The sequence below is a fragment of the Thermobia domestica genome, chromosome 3 (genome assembly GCF_964235325.1).
Source record: "Thermobia domestica chromosome 3, izTheDome1.hap1.1, whole genome shotgun sequence".
Taxonomy (NCBI): domain Eukaryota; kingdom Metazoa; phylum Arthropoda; class Insecta; order Zygentoma; family Lepismatidae; genus Thermobia; species Thermobia domestica.
This window is the reverse complement of record NC_137456.1, coordinates 106,541,843-106,554,244: the sequence shown is the minus strand read 5'-3', so window position 1 is coordinate 106,554,244 and position 12,402 is coordinate 106,541,843. Positions and strand designations below refer to the sequence as shown.

General features: G+C 35.4%; 1 protein-coding gene across 3 annotated transcripts in view; it reads left to right on the top strand.

Annotated features, from left to right (window-relative positions):
* The window catches only part of LOC145680644 (polyglutamylase complex subunit TTLL1-like), a 90,066-nt gene that overhangs the window by 15,806 nt on the left and 61,858 nt on the right, over nucleotides 1-12,402 (top strand). For all 3 annotated transcript variants that reach the window (XM_081751348.1, XM_081751346.1, XM_081751347.1), the window contains exons 2-3: nucleotides 4,096-4,251; nucleotides 9,652-9,720. In XM_081751348.1, coding sequence (XP_081607474.1) covers nucleotides 4,130-4,251; nucleotides 9,652-9,720 — 191 coding nt within the window. In that variant the 5' untranslated portion in view covers nucleotides 4,096-4,129. The remainder of the gene's footprint in view (nucleotides 1-4,095; nucleotides 4,252-9,651; nucleotides 9,721-12,402) is intronic.

Below are 12,402 nucleotides of genomic sequence, written 5' to 3'. Positions count from 1 at the left end.
CAACACGATCCTAAGGTTCATCACGTTCCTTTCATGCTTCTTGGCGTCCGGTAGTGTTATGTCTAGCAACTTTATCTCAGGCTCGTGGCAGTCAGCACGCCATCGTGGCAATCAGCACCTTGATATTGGCAATCAGCGCCAGTCATGGCAATCAGCACCAATAATGGCTGTGGCAGTCACCACTCAGCACCCCACCTCCCCCAATACTACAGTGTGGTTCCTGCATCTTTGCCCTACAGTGAAATGAATTAGATGAGGAACTACCTTCTAGTGACTAGCATTGCAGCATAACCATGATATGAGGACAGGAGTTCGTATTTATGCAGCCTCAGACCCACACTGGGATAAAATGTGGTGTAGTTAGAGTGGTCACAGACCAGGCCTACCCCATATGATAATTTTCCTTACAGTATAAAGATGCGACTTGGGATAAAAACTCTCGACGTCCCTATAATATAGTGAGAGAGATTCCTAACTAGCGATTTGATGTTTTCCATTCAACAGTTCCCTACGTAAATATTAGATGCTCCTACTCCTCTGCATGACTGTTACTATCTCACCTTTCTAAGCTTCGCTGAATTGAAATAATAGTACTTTGCTGGTTATAAATGCAGAATCGAAGAGGAGAAGTAGGTGATAGATAGATATCTTTAAGACGCAAGTGTGATATTATTGCACTTATCATTCTGTGCAATGGTGATACCGTAGAAAGAACATAGCATAGTAATGCGTGGGTCCACGATTGACGTCCAGGATGTCGAAGAAAATGACGAGATCTAGATAAGTGATATTATGGATGTTCTCCTGTGCGTCTGAGGACGTTACCAAAGCTCATCAACTGTAGCTGGGAGAGATTTCTGGTATGCGTGGCGTTACGTATTCATAGATCAAATGTATTCAATCAGCAAGAGAGCAGGTGAAGCAGTGCAACATCATGTCTATCCACGGAACATAAGACTTTTTGTGCAACATGCAGTGGAGCTTATCCTGTTGGAAAGTTTCACAGTGCAGGACCTACGGTAAACGAACCACAAGCCGGTCAAACATTTAAGCGATGTGCAGTTGACTCGTAACGAACTATCAATGCGTGCTAGATGCATTTGAATTACACCTCATACCATAACACCTACTGTGGCATACACAGTGCAAATGTCGCATAACGTGCACCCATGTTCCGCAAGACATCGATGCGGCCATCTTGAAGCTGTAAACAGAAATGGGATTCCGAAAAGAGATTGTCGTGTCACTCTTATCTAAATGCTCTCATTGGCTAATTGTCAGAAATACTCACGTAATGTTATAACGGTATACATACATATATGTTCAATTCATATATGTTCGGGAATGATCTGTTTTACACGAAACAATGTGGCGCTCTACAACACTATAATAAAGACATGGTGCTTACCAATAGACTGATGAACCGGACAGGGAAGTTTGATTGAGTTTTCTCCACGTTCTCTAGAATTAACGCCTCTCGACTTTTACTTGTGGTGTGAGTAACATAAAGAAGTAATGAACATAGGAAAAGAAAAAGTTTGAAAAGAAATTGAAACAGCACGCATAGCAAACCCAGTGGTAACTTAAGGTAAGCCACTCAAGCAATAGTTTCCCATATTAAAAATATGTCGGGAAGCAGATGTCATCAATTTAAGGAAGTATCTTGTGAACTTGTGAGAATAGAAATATGACGTGTATGTCTTTTCTGAGTTTTGTATGATTGTGTTGACAATACTTTAATATATATATTGAAGTATTGTATATAGGGTGTATTAAATGTTCGGGGCGATAGGTCAACTACGTTATAAGTGAAGGTTTAATCAAAAATAAAGAGAAGAAAGTTGTTGGAAATATATAGTTCTCAATCTAAAATGGTGAACCTTTTTCCAATCGCACTAGCCGAGGGAAACGGATTCGAGATGTCTTAGGCATCCTCCCATAATGTGAACGTCCCCCGTTCTAATTTTGAGTGCCTTTGCGTTGCGTTGGAACAACCTGGTGAATTGAAAACGTTACTTTTTATTGAAATAGAGCGCCTTACGAGTGTGGAGCCCAAACGGTTGACGCCATTGAAAAAATACACTATATTAGATTGAAAACCACCTATTTCCAACAACTTTCTTTTCTTTCTATTTTCTCGTCGTGTCTATAACCAGAACGGAGTTGGCCTATAGCCCGGGACTGTTGATAAAATCGATTTAAAAATAAGTTCAGTTGATTTTGAGTTTAACGTCCCTTTCAGCAGCGAGGCTATGTGAGACGGGACGTACTGATTAATGGAATTCGAACGACATGAACTCCCACCGGAATCGAACCCGGGTCTCCCACGCCAAAGGTGCGTACGCTAACCACTTAGTCACGAAGAAGCTCTTTTCAGGCTGAAGGAGACGGATAATTAATGAGAGTGAATTATGTTTTTTTTTTCTGACATCGGGAAACAAATTCGCGTCATATATACTAAAGATACACGTTAGACACCAGAGCAGCGAGGAGGGCTCTGTTTGTTGTTCTCTAAACTTAAACCGGTATTAATTTCTAATGAGGTGGAACTACTGGTTTGTCGCCATCGCCAGGCCCGTAGCCAGCCCAAAAGTGTAGGGGACTAGTAGAAGTTAGGGGACCCGATCCAAATATACTATAGTTCATCACCATATTATACTAGATAGTTCATTTGCAAGCCTATCGTGAAAATTTTAGGGGGCCAGTAAAAATTTAGGGAGGGTCCGGCCTCCTAGATCCCCCGTGGATACCGGCCTGGCCATCGCCAATATGAACGCTCGTGCAGATAAAGAAGCATCATGAAGCCTAGGAATAAGTAGTTCCGAATAATTCCCTGAGCCTAATGTTAAAATAATTATCGGTATTTTCTTTCTTTCCTCGCTCATATTCGATTATTATCTTTTCTTTTCTTTTCTTTTCTTTTTCACTCCTTCAAAATTTAGTGTGCTTTATATTGGGGCCAACATGGTATTACATTTTATGCTTATTTCAGCCGTGTGTGTACAATTATTAACAGAGCATCGTTTGCCACTGCTACATTCCTGGACATAACCTAACCTATATTTTACAATATCGATTATACCTGTTTTATTTGAAGGGAGATAGTTCATTGAATTGAAATAAATAACGCCAGAGAAATAATTGTATACTGATATTTCAAAAACTATCTTCTCGTAGTAAATTGTTCTTCTTATAGAGCACATATTGTAATCACGCTCTACAATAGCCATAGGAGTTAAATACACGGTTCTGATTTGTTGGAGTTATCCGTTTCTCGCCACGTAGCCTACATATAGCACAAATCAAACGCCAAATGCTGTCGGTCCTCGTAGCCGAGCATGCTAGCGACCAGGCTAGTAATGAAATCGCTTTCGGTAAGGTTTCAAAGCAGGGCCCAAGGAAAGTTATTTTTATTTTTTAAATTTTCATAAGACTTTTAACATTAAAATTAAGATGAAAATAATACTCATTTGCTCGTACGCAATATATAATCCATAAAATATGCTTTTTCCACCATTTCTGATAGTCTTTATAAACTATAACATTATAAACCAACAGGAGAGTGAGAAGTGGGGCTCTCGCGAAACGAGGGATTGTAGGTGGTAGTTGGGAGTTAGAGAGGAGAGCTACCGGAGGCACCAGGAGGGAAAAGAGTGGGCATACGCTTCCTTGCCCACTTCCTTGTGACCAACTTAAAAACAATTGGCTAGGGTAGCGCGTGAGAAATGTATGCCCTTATAGGTGAAGTGAAAATGCTATTGGGGACAGGAATAAGTTAGAGACCAGCGGCGTATTAAAAGGGAGGTCCTCTGGTTTTAACCGCCCTCTTTTAACAAGATGTAAAGGAACACGTATTTACCGTATGCATACAAAAGTTCAAAAACAATACGAACTTGAAATCTTTAACTCTCCCTTGGTGAAATTGTGTGTGTCCTACTGATATAGACGTCTTATTTGGGAATAAAACTTTTTTTTTTTTTTTTTAATATCTCAGAAGAGAAAGCTCAACAAATTGGAAACTTCAATGTAACTTAGTTTGAAATATATATTATCTTTCCATTGCAACTTCTGACAGCTCTTCCTTTTCTTCTTCAGCTTTATTTCTTTTTTTACCGATTCAAAGGAAATTATGAAGCTTACCTTTGCGACAGATTTTGCTAATTCGGTCGTCACTTCCACTTTCCGCAGGCGAGGATGGACAGAAGTTCCGCTTGATGAAGAGCACAAAACGAAAAATTGGAATATTCTATGGTAGGTTTTGTAATTAATATCTTTTACGGTGTTAATAATAATAATAATAATAATAATAATAATAATAATAATAATAATAATAATAATAATAATAATAATAATATAATCCTTTCATATAATTAATTTTAGCTACTAACTCACCGCAAATATTTACTGAATAGGGTTAACAAAGGAGATCTGATTTAGGTAAAAATGTCTATGTTACAAACCATGATAAGAGGGAACACACTCAATATCATTTTGGGAATATTTGCTTTAATTTCTGCAAAATTTATTTTGCTTGTTTTTTCTCATTCTGTATCATATATTATCACTTAAATGACTGATATTGTTCGAATTAAAGGCGAACTAAAGTGTTCAGATGTGAAAAGAAATCAAGTGAACTATATATTTTAATTTTTGCCCTTTGTGGTAATAGGTAGAGCTAGGTGGAGTAAAATTATAGTCTCGAATCGACTCCCACTACCAGTTTATTATAAAATCTTTTAATAAAATACAATAGTATCTACAGAAATATTAAAAAAAATAACTTTCTCTAATGTGAGGTAGAGAAAAGGTAGCCCAAGACCGTGCAGCCTTAGGGCAGGATCTCTAGAGAACTCCGAAGCCAGGCAGAGTGGAGTAGAAAACCTCAATGCTCCGAAGCAAGCAGTGACGGGTTAAGCCCCGAAGCAGGCTAAGCGACTGAGGTTGGGATCCCGACAGAGCTCCGTGCAAGCTAAGGCGGGTGGAAGGAGAGCCTAGTGTTCCGCAGCAAACTAGAGGCTTTTAGGTTGGGTTTCTCTTAGAACTCCAAGCAAATTAGTGGAGAGGTGGCCAATTGCAGACTGGTATCTTTCCCTGTCCGTTAAATCCTCTTCCGTATATAGGCGCTCAGGGCGGCGGTGGCTTTGCTGTTCTCTTGTTGTCATGTGACTGTAGATGGTGCTGGCGGTCTCGTAATATACATGTGGTTGTTGTTTGCACACAGGAGCACGAGTAGAATGTTTATAAACAGAAGCACGTGGTACATTACAATATTTTTATATGCCTTAAATATGCTCCGATTATTTACTTCTCTGGAATAGAAGGATAGTTTTAGATTTTTTAAAACTGTTGTATGATCAAAGATATAATTTAAAATCATAATTGACATTAAAAAAAGCTTCTTATTGCAACCACAATTGACATTTCATTATATAGCTAAATAATTTATTTGTTCATACGAAAATGGCCAATAGTTTCTTTCTTCAGACTGCTGGCTGTCCTGAAATATTGATATTTATGAATTTAATTAAAACACTTGAAAATGTACAACGTAGAGGATTAATATGGTTTTGCACCACATTTCGCCCTTAGAACACCTACGATGCGATGTGGAATGGAATCATTGACATCGTCAGTTGTAGTAAATGGAATGTTACATCATTCCGCGTGTAGTGAATCATTTAGTTCCTTGAGTGATTGATTCCCGGTGAGTGGACGCGTAATTCAGATTCTACGTTAAACAAGAGGCTTACTTCTCCGGTGTTGAAAATGAATGTTTGAATGAAATTTTATTTGTTTAAGAAATACTCGAGACTTAATGCATTTTTGAATTCCTATGCATCATGAAAATATTCCTATGTCCCTATTTTACAACTAACAAATATATATATACACGAGAAGCTAGTTAACTTTTCATTGTTACTTAGTATTTTTGTATCCGTTTCAAATTACACCGATAGTAATTTTGTATGTTAATATTGGATGTTAATTAATGGATGTAACGAGATGAGTTTTGCATAATTGATTTGGAAATTCAAATTGAAGAAATCTTTTGAAAGTATTTGCAACATAAATTATTCTCCACTTTTGGAGTAGCTTGAATTCTTTGTACTAAGTAAAATATGTAAAATTAAGTTCAATAATTTTGTACGTAGGATATATGACTTGATTATGCAACGGCAATTCATTGTTATTTTCCCTATAATATTTATATCTCAATCTGAATTTAAATAATGCCTACAAAGTGAAAATACACTGGTACTCCGAAGTTTGAGATTGATTTCTCGGAAGAGGAGGGTCTAAACACGATTTTGCCGCGATTGATGATGTGACTTTTTCCGCTTGTGACTTCTATTAATATAGTGTGAGATCTAACTTAAGACTGCCCGCATATTGACCGCACTGTGAGACAGCCAATGCAAGGCAGAGGAGATCAGTGTAAACAAATTGGAGGACAAATCTTTAAATCTAGGGGATCCACGTTTTAAGTAAGCAAATAAAAAAAATCGTTTTTCCTATCGGCGACTGACTTCCAAATCTAACTACTTCTGTGTTGCAAACAATTTGTCCTTCACTTTGGAAAGAGAGAAGGCACACAAACATATTTGGTTGCGTCAAACGTTCTGAAAAAAAGTAAATGGTACAGCCTTTTACAAAAGCGCTGATTATTCTGTGGCAGGAACACGTAAAAGACGATAAGTTTTTTTTTTTTTGTCACACTTAATAAGAGGGGGTACATGAATTAAAGCTGTTCTGAATTATGCTAAGAACTTCGAATCCATCAAAAGAACCATTGGTATTTTTCATATGCATGGTGTGTCTTCAATTAAGATTGATCAAAATTTGCCTAATAGGAATTACTTCAAAACGGATCTAGCTTTTTATTACACATTTTGCAAAGTTGCCAAATACTATTACCAAGCTTAAAAAAAAAATACTTTATATAGTTTTCGAAAGAATTTCAATGATGCTGTCAATGATTTGATTGTTATACCTGGTGACAGGTGCATACACATTCGGCGAAGGTGTGACCGTCTTGAAAGTACTAATCCAGATTTTGAAAAATTGAAGGACCTTGCTAGTTTTATAGACGGTGATGCCGATATAACTGATGACAATGACATGAATCCTTCCCAAATTACTTGTTTTTGGTACGGTCCAGTGACATCTGTAGATGCGGGGAGATCATTTTCACAAAAAAAGCGATTTTTCTTTTTGTCAGGAGAAAAAAAAAATCTTTCGCTTGATAATCTTCAGGCGTTCTTGATAATTTCAGAGAACAAAAATGTGATATAACTTTCTAACAACTCTATTCATCACGATTCTGGAACTCATTAAAGGAACAATTAACACTTCTGACCAGAGTATATACACTTATTTATTAAAAACTAAAATTCAGTGTAACGGTTTAGACAACTTAACGTTATCTTCATCAGACACTAACTCAGTTTTTAATAAATAAATTTATATACTCTGGTCAGAAGTATTACTTATTCCATAACTTTCTTAAGTGAAAATAAATTGCTAGTGTAGTATAGCAACCTCGTTTTAGTATTAATTGCGCTTTGAATATTTTCTAAACTCAGCTCTGGTCAGAAGTGTTAATTATTCCATAACTTTCTTCAGTGAAAATAAATTGCTAGTGTAGTATAACAACCTCATTTTAGTATTAATTCCACTTTGAATATTTTCTAAACTGCTAGCAGAACTGCGTGTGAACAAACTGTGATAGTGCCTTTGCATTTAGCATCTTGTTTCATTGTTATTACTAAAGATTGATGAATGAATCGTTACATGCCATTCCTTACAGGTTGCACAAATTACACGTTTCCAGAAACTTTAAATAATTACTAACTGCAAAATGAAACATTTTATTTCTAAGGATTCATATTTTTAATTCGATTAGTAAACCAACTATAGGCTATTATAGTTTTAAATTTTTAGTACCTATTTTTTCAAAATCCTTCATTTGTTGCTTGGTTTTATTTTGCTTTTTATCTGCTAACTGCTATTTTTGCCAGCCATTTTGGGCTTTTTATTCTGCCATTAGTTCCGTTCTCTAGTAATAACATTACCACCGTGACCGAAAATCTTTTGTTTTCTACCTCCTTAAAAAAGCAAAACAAAACGGGACTAGTGGAATCTCTAAGCTATGTGTTGATTATGCGCGCTATAACGGGAGAATGACTAACTCATATTGTTTCAAGGGTAAGAGAACTCTGCAGTAGATTTTCGAACCATTATATTTCTCTTGCAATTCTCATAAATAAATTATTACGTAGGAAAATAAAACACTTCCTTAATGTATTTTAGTATTTCGGAGTTCATTAACACCTGACTTGTGTTTATGTAACACTTTTTAAAAAGCATTTAGATTCTTGAACCACATTTTAAATTTGATTTCTCTCTGAAATGTTACTGTAAAAGCGTTCATGCGAAGCCATAGATACACGTATAATTGTAACACCTGCAATTGAAATAAATAATTATGAGAAATCAATAGAAAATAGCAAAATGTCGAAAAATAAGATTTCAAATTTTACAAAGTAATAAACATGAATTTCTATTATTAAATAAATACATTTTTTAGTGCTCTATCTGATAAACATATGAATTTATTTTGTTTTTAGTAGCCTGAAAATCTCAATTATCGTTGATACGTGTCAGTTGTTAAGTCATGTAGAGTAGGTTTAAGATGGCAAGGACTCATGGTGACGGGGGTTCAGTAAATTCTGTTCCCGCTAGATTTGCGAGAACTTCACGTATATTTTGACTTTCTCGCGGATATATTGTTAGGAAGCGTATCCTCGACGTGGGATACCAGAGTTCGTTTCCCGGTGGCAGTACGTGTGTTTCTACGTTAAACAGAAGGTTCACGTTAGGATGCTAAAAATGAATAGTCGAATGAATTACTCATTTGCTTTAGAAAAGATCGAAATCTGATGCATACTTGGATTTGAATGCATCATGGAAATATTATAATGTCCCTATTTTACTGCTAAATAAATATTATAAATATATGAGAAATGAAACCAGTTATCTTTTCGGCATTAGTAGTCTTTTTGTATACGTTCCAAGTTATACTTTCATATCTATGTATGTTAATGGGTATGTAATGAAATAAATTTACAGAATCGATTGAGAATTTCAAATTGAGAAAAATAGATTAAACATCAATTATTCTACACTTTCTGAATAGCGTGAATTTTTCTGAGTAAAATATTTAAAATAAAGTTCAATAATTCTATTTGTTAGACTTAAACTTGGTATCTGATTATACAATGGTAAATTTGTTTTCATTTTCCATGTAATATTAGTGTCTCACATCAGAATTTTAAGAACACCTTCAAAGGGAGAAATAATTAGAAACTCCAAAACCGGGGAGGGGAACAAAGCCGGTTATTTCGCTACTGCTAATGTGATCTCCCTTTTGTAGAACTCTGGAACCGCCTCTGAAAAAGTTATAATTATTATGATTATTATTAAGATTATTATTATTATTATGGCTTTAGGTATCATTAAAGAATGAAACATCAGCTAAATATTATTTTGTAGAAGTTAGATTTCTATAACAGCAAGTACGTAAATTAGCGTGCAAATATACGTTAAATGCTCAAATATGTCAATTTATTTATACATCTTTCCTTCTTCTAGGATACGAAACACAAAAGTACTATTCAATTTTCACAAAGTCCAATCTCTACATCGACTCAATGATAACCAGTAAGTATTAGTTTCTTGCATTCGATTTTTTATATTATTTAGCCTAAACGGTTTGTTAATAAAATTTATAGTAAGCAGAATCAAATTTACTAAATAAAGGTCTAAAAATACTAAAGGAAATGTTTCTACTCTACACAGAAAAATAATGCAAAATGTTTGAAATTTCCTGCTTAGTATCTGTACGTGTATACATGTATAGTCCAAGTAAGTGTTGAAAGTTTATCATATATTCCCATTTTAAATTATGTGTTTTGCTATGGAATTCTATGCTGTTTCACCTCAATATAGTTTCAGGAATATAAATTCAATGATACTAAATTCAACCAACAACGCTAAGTTTCCGCTGAGAACACACACAATCCGAGGCTTATAAAATGTAGATAAATTCGAGTTGCATATCGTCGTCGGCAATTCAAAACCTGCTATGTGACATTTTCGGATATTTCGAGATAGTAGTACTATCTGGTGCAGCTTTTAGACTCTCCAATTTATTATTACTTGAGAAGGTATTAAGATACTTTCAGCATCAAATATTACTTATAACATCACTTTTATAAAGCAAAAAATCTAACCAGAATACTGTTTTTCGTTTCTCCTGAAAAATTTATAAAAATTCACATAGCAGGTTTTGAATTTCCGACGAAGATATACAGTTTTTTTTTTTTTTTTTTTTTTTTTTTTTTTTAGCTTCGACACTACATTAAACGGAACCTACTTCTCAAATTTAAATCTGCATCACCATTCGAATTTGTATCCAAAGCTTACTTGACCTATCTGGAATCGGTGCTGGTGCATGCTCCCAAAAAAAAACACGTATCAACTACTTGGGCAAAGGGACACCGGAACAATGTGAAATACTCAAAGAAGAAGTAGAAACGGAATTTCTATACTTTCTACATTCACTCTAGTGCATTTGCCATTAGAAAATTCCCTTATAAACTCTTAGGGTAGTTCTCTAAAACTAAATATTTGAGAATATCTAAATTAACGTAAAAAGAGTCAAATATTTTTTCACGGAAAACTTATGATTGAATATTATTAATATAAAAGATATTCAGTAATAAATGTTGGGTAGGAAATGTTGAGCGAATGTGTACTAAGCTATGAGAATTGTAAATTGTCATAGTTTAACACAAGGACGCCTGTAGGATGTTTTCCAAGGGAATAAGAAGTAACATCACAAGCACATCGCGAACACATACACCTTAATGCACGCGTCTACATAATATTTTATGTGAAACAATTGAATATTGCATAATTTTATTAACTGCTTTTAATGTTTAACGGAGTCCTGTTTGGAGTTATAGGATGCCGAAAATATGAAAAAGTGAAGTTTAAAGGCCCATAGCTACAAAATTATGGGACACAACTTTGTCGGGTCAAGTCTTCACTTAGGAACTAATACGTACGCTATCCAAAAATACATGTTTCAGAATCCTAAGGTAGTTACGCACGCAACAATTTGTATGGAGGCAGTTTGGCTACAGGCATACAATTTGAAGTACTCACCAACTACCTCTATAAAAATTGTCACGGAAGTACCGCAGGATTCTGAAACATGGATATTTGGATAGGGCACATACTAGTTCCTAAATAAATTCTGGGTCCGACTACGATAGGTCCCATAGTAGTGGAGCTATGAACCCTTAAAGTTCATTTTTTTCGTGTTTTCGTGGTTTCGGTGCTGAAAGGAAGCATTTGTGCAACCAAGTTGGTCTTTACTTTTTGTCTTATCTTGGTGTCAGGAATCACCTTGTAAACGTTGTCGGTGTTGTTTTGAAACACCCTGTATATTAAATACTAGTTATAGTGTGTAAGAAATCTAGTATGTTTTGACATGTATTTCTAAGAAGTTAACCCGTTTCGAAAATCTAGTAGGGACAATTGCCCTTTCTTGCTTCATAGTACGGGCGGTCAGTTTTTTAAAAGTTTAACATTCCATGGTTATGCCCTTTAGGATAAAAGAGATGGATGGTTAATGAAAATAATGCTTGTGAAACTAACTTTTTTGTGCTCTCGCAGCGGGAATTGAACTTTGAACCAATGTGCACCAGAGGCACATGATCTAGTTACTAGAATAGTAGGAAGGGTATGGATGACCTGCCTTGACAGATTAAATCTCTGCAAATATTGAGTTACGGACGAGATTGTTTTTACATTTTTCATTTATAGTTTTACTTTTTTTCCTTGGTTAAAAATTTGTAGTGAAGTGTGTGTACTGGATTACGAGTAAACCCAACAGTGGAATCCAGTAGGTTCGATTATAGTTGTGGATGTATTGGGTTGCGGTTAAGCTCAAAGATTCAATAAATGATAAAACCGATATATATAATTCCTACATCGGCAGTTGAGCAACGGCGTAAATATTGTTTCGCTTTCTCTACTACTACCTAGGTAATGGGTAAAGATAAATCCAATATACATATCTCAAGATCTATTAACTAAATACATCAATAAGTTATTGTCTTGGGACGGCTGTGACCCTAGGCAGTGGCGTGAACAGAATTTCGTGAAGGGGGAGTTTAAGCACACAATCTTGATTTTGCATCGTAACTTTGAAAATGAAAAAAAAAATGGTTCTGTTGTTTGGTTACGTTTACTAAGAAGTTCAAATTTTGAATCATTACGTTGAGAAGACCAAGTGGGCACCATCAAAGTTGATGCACAATCCGGCTCATTTGA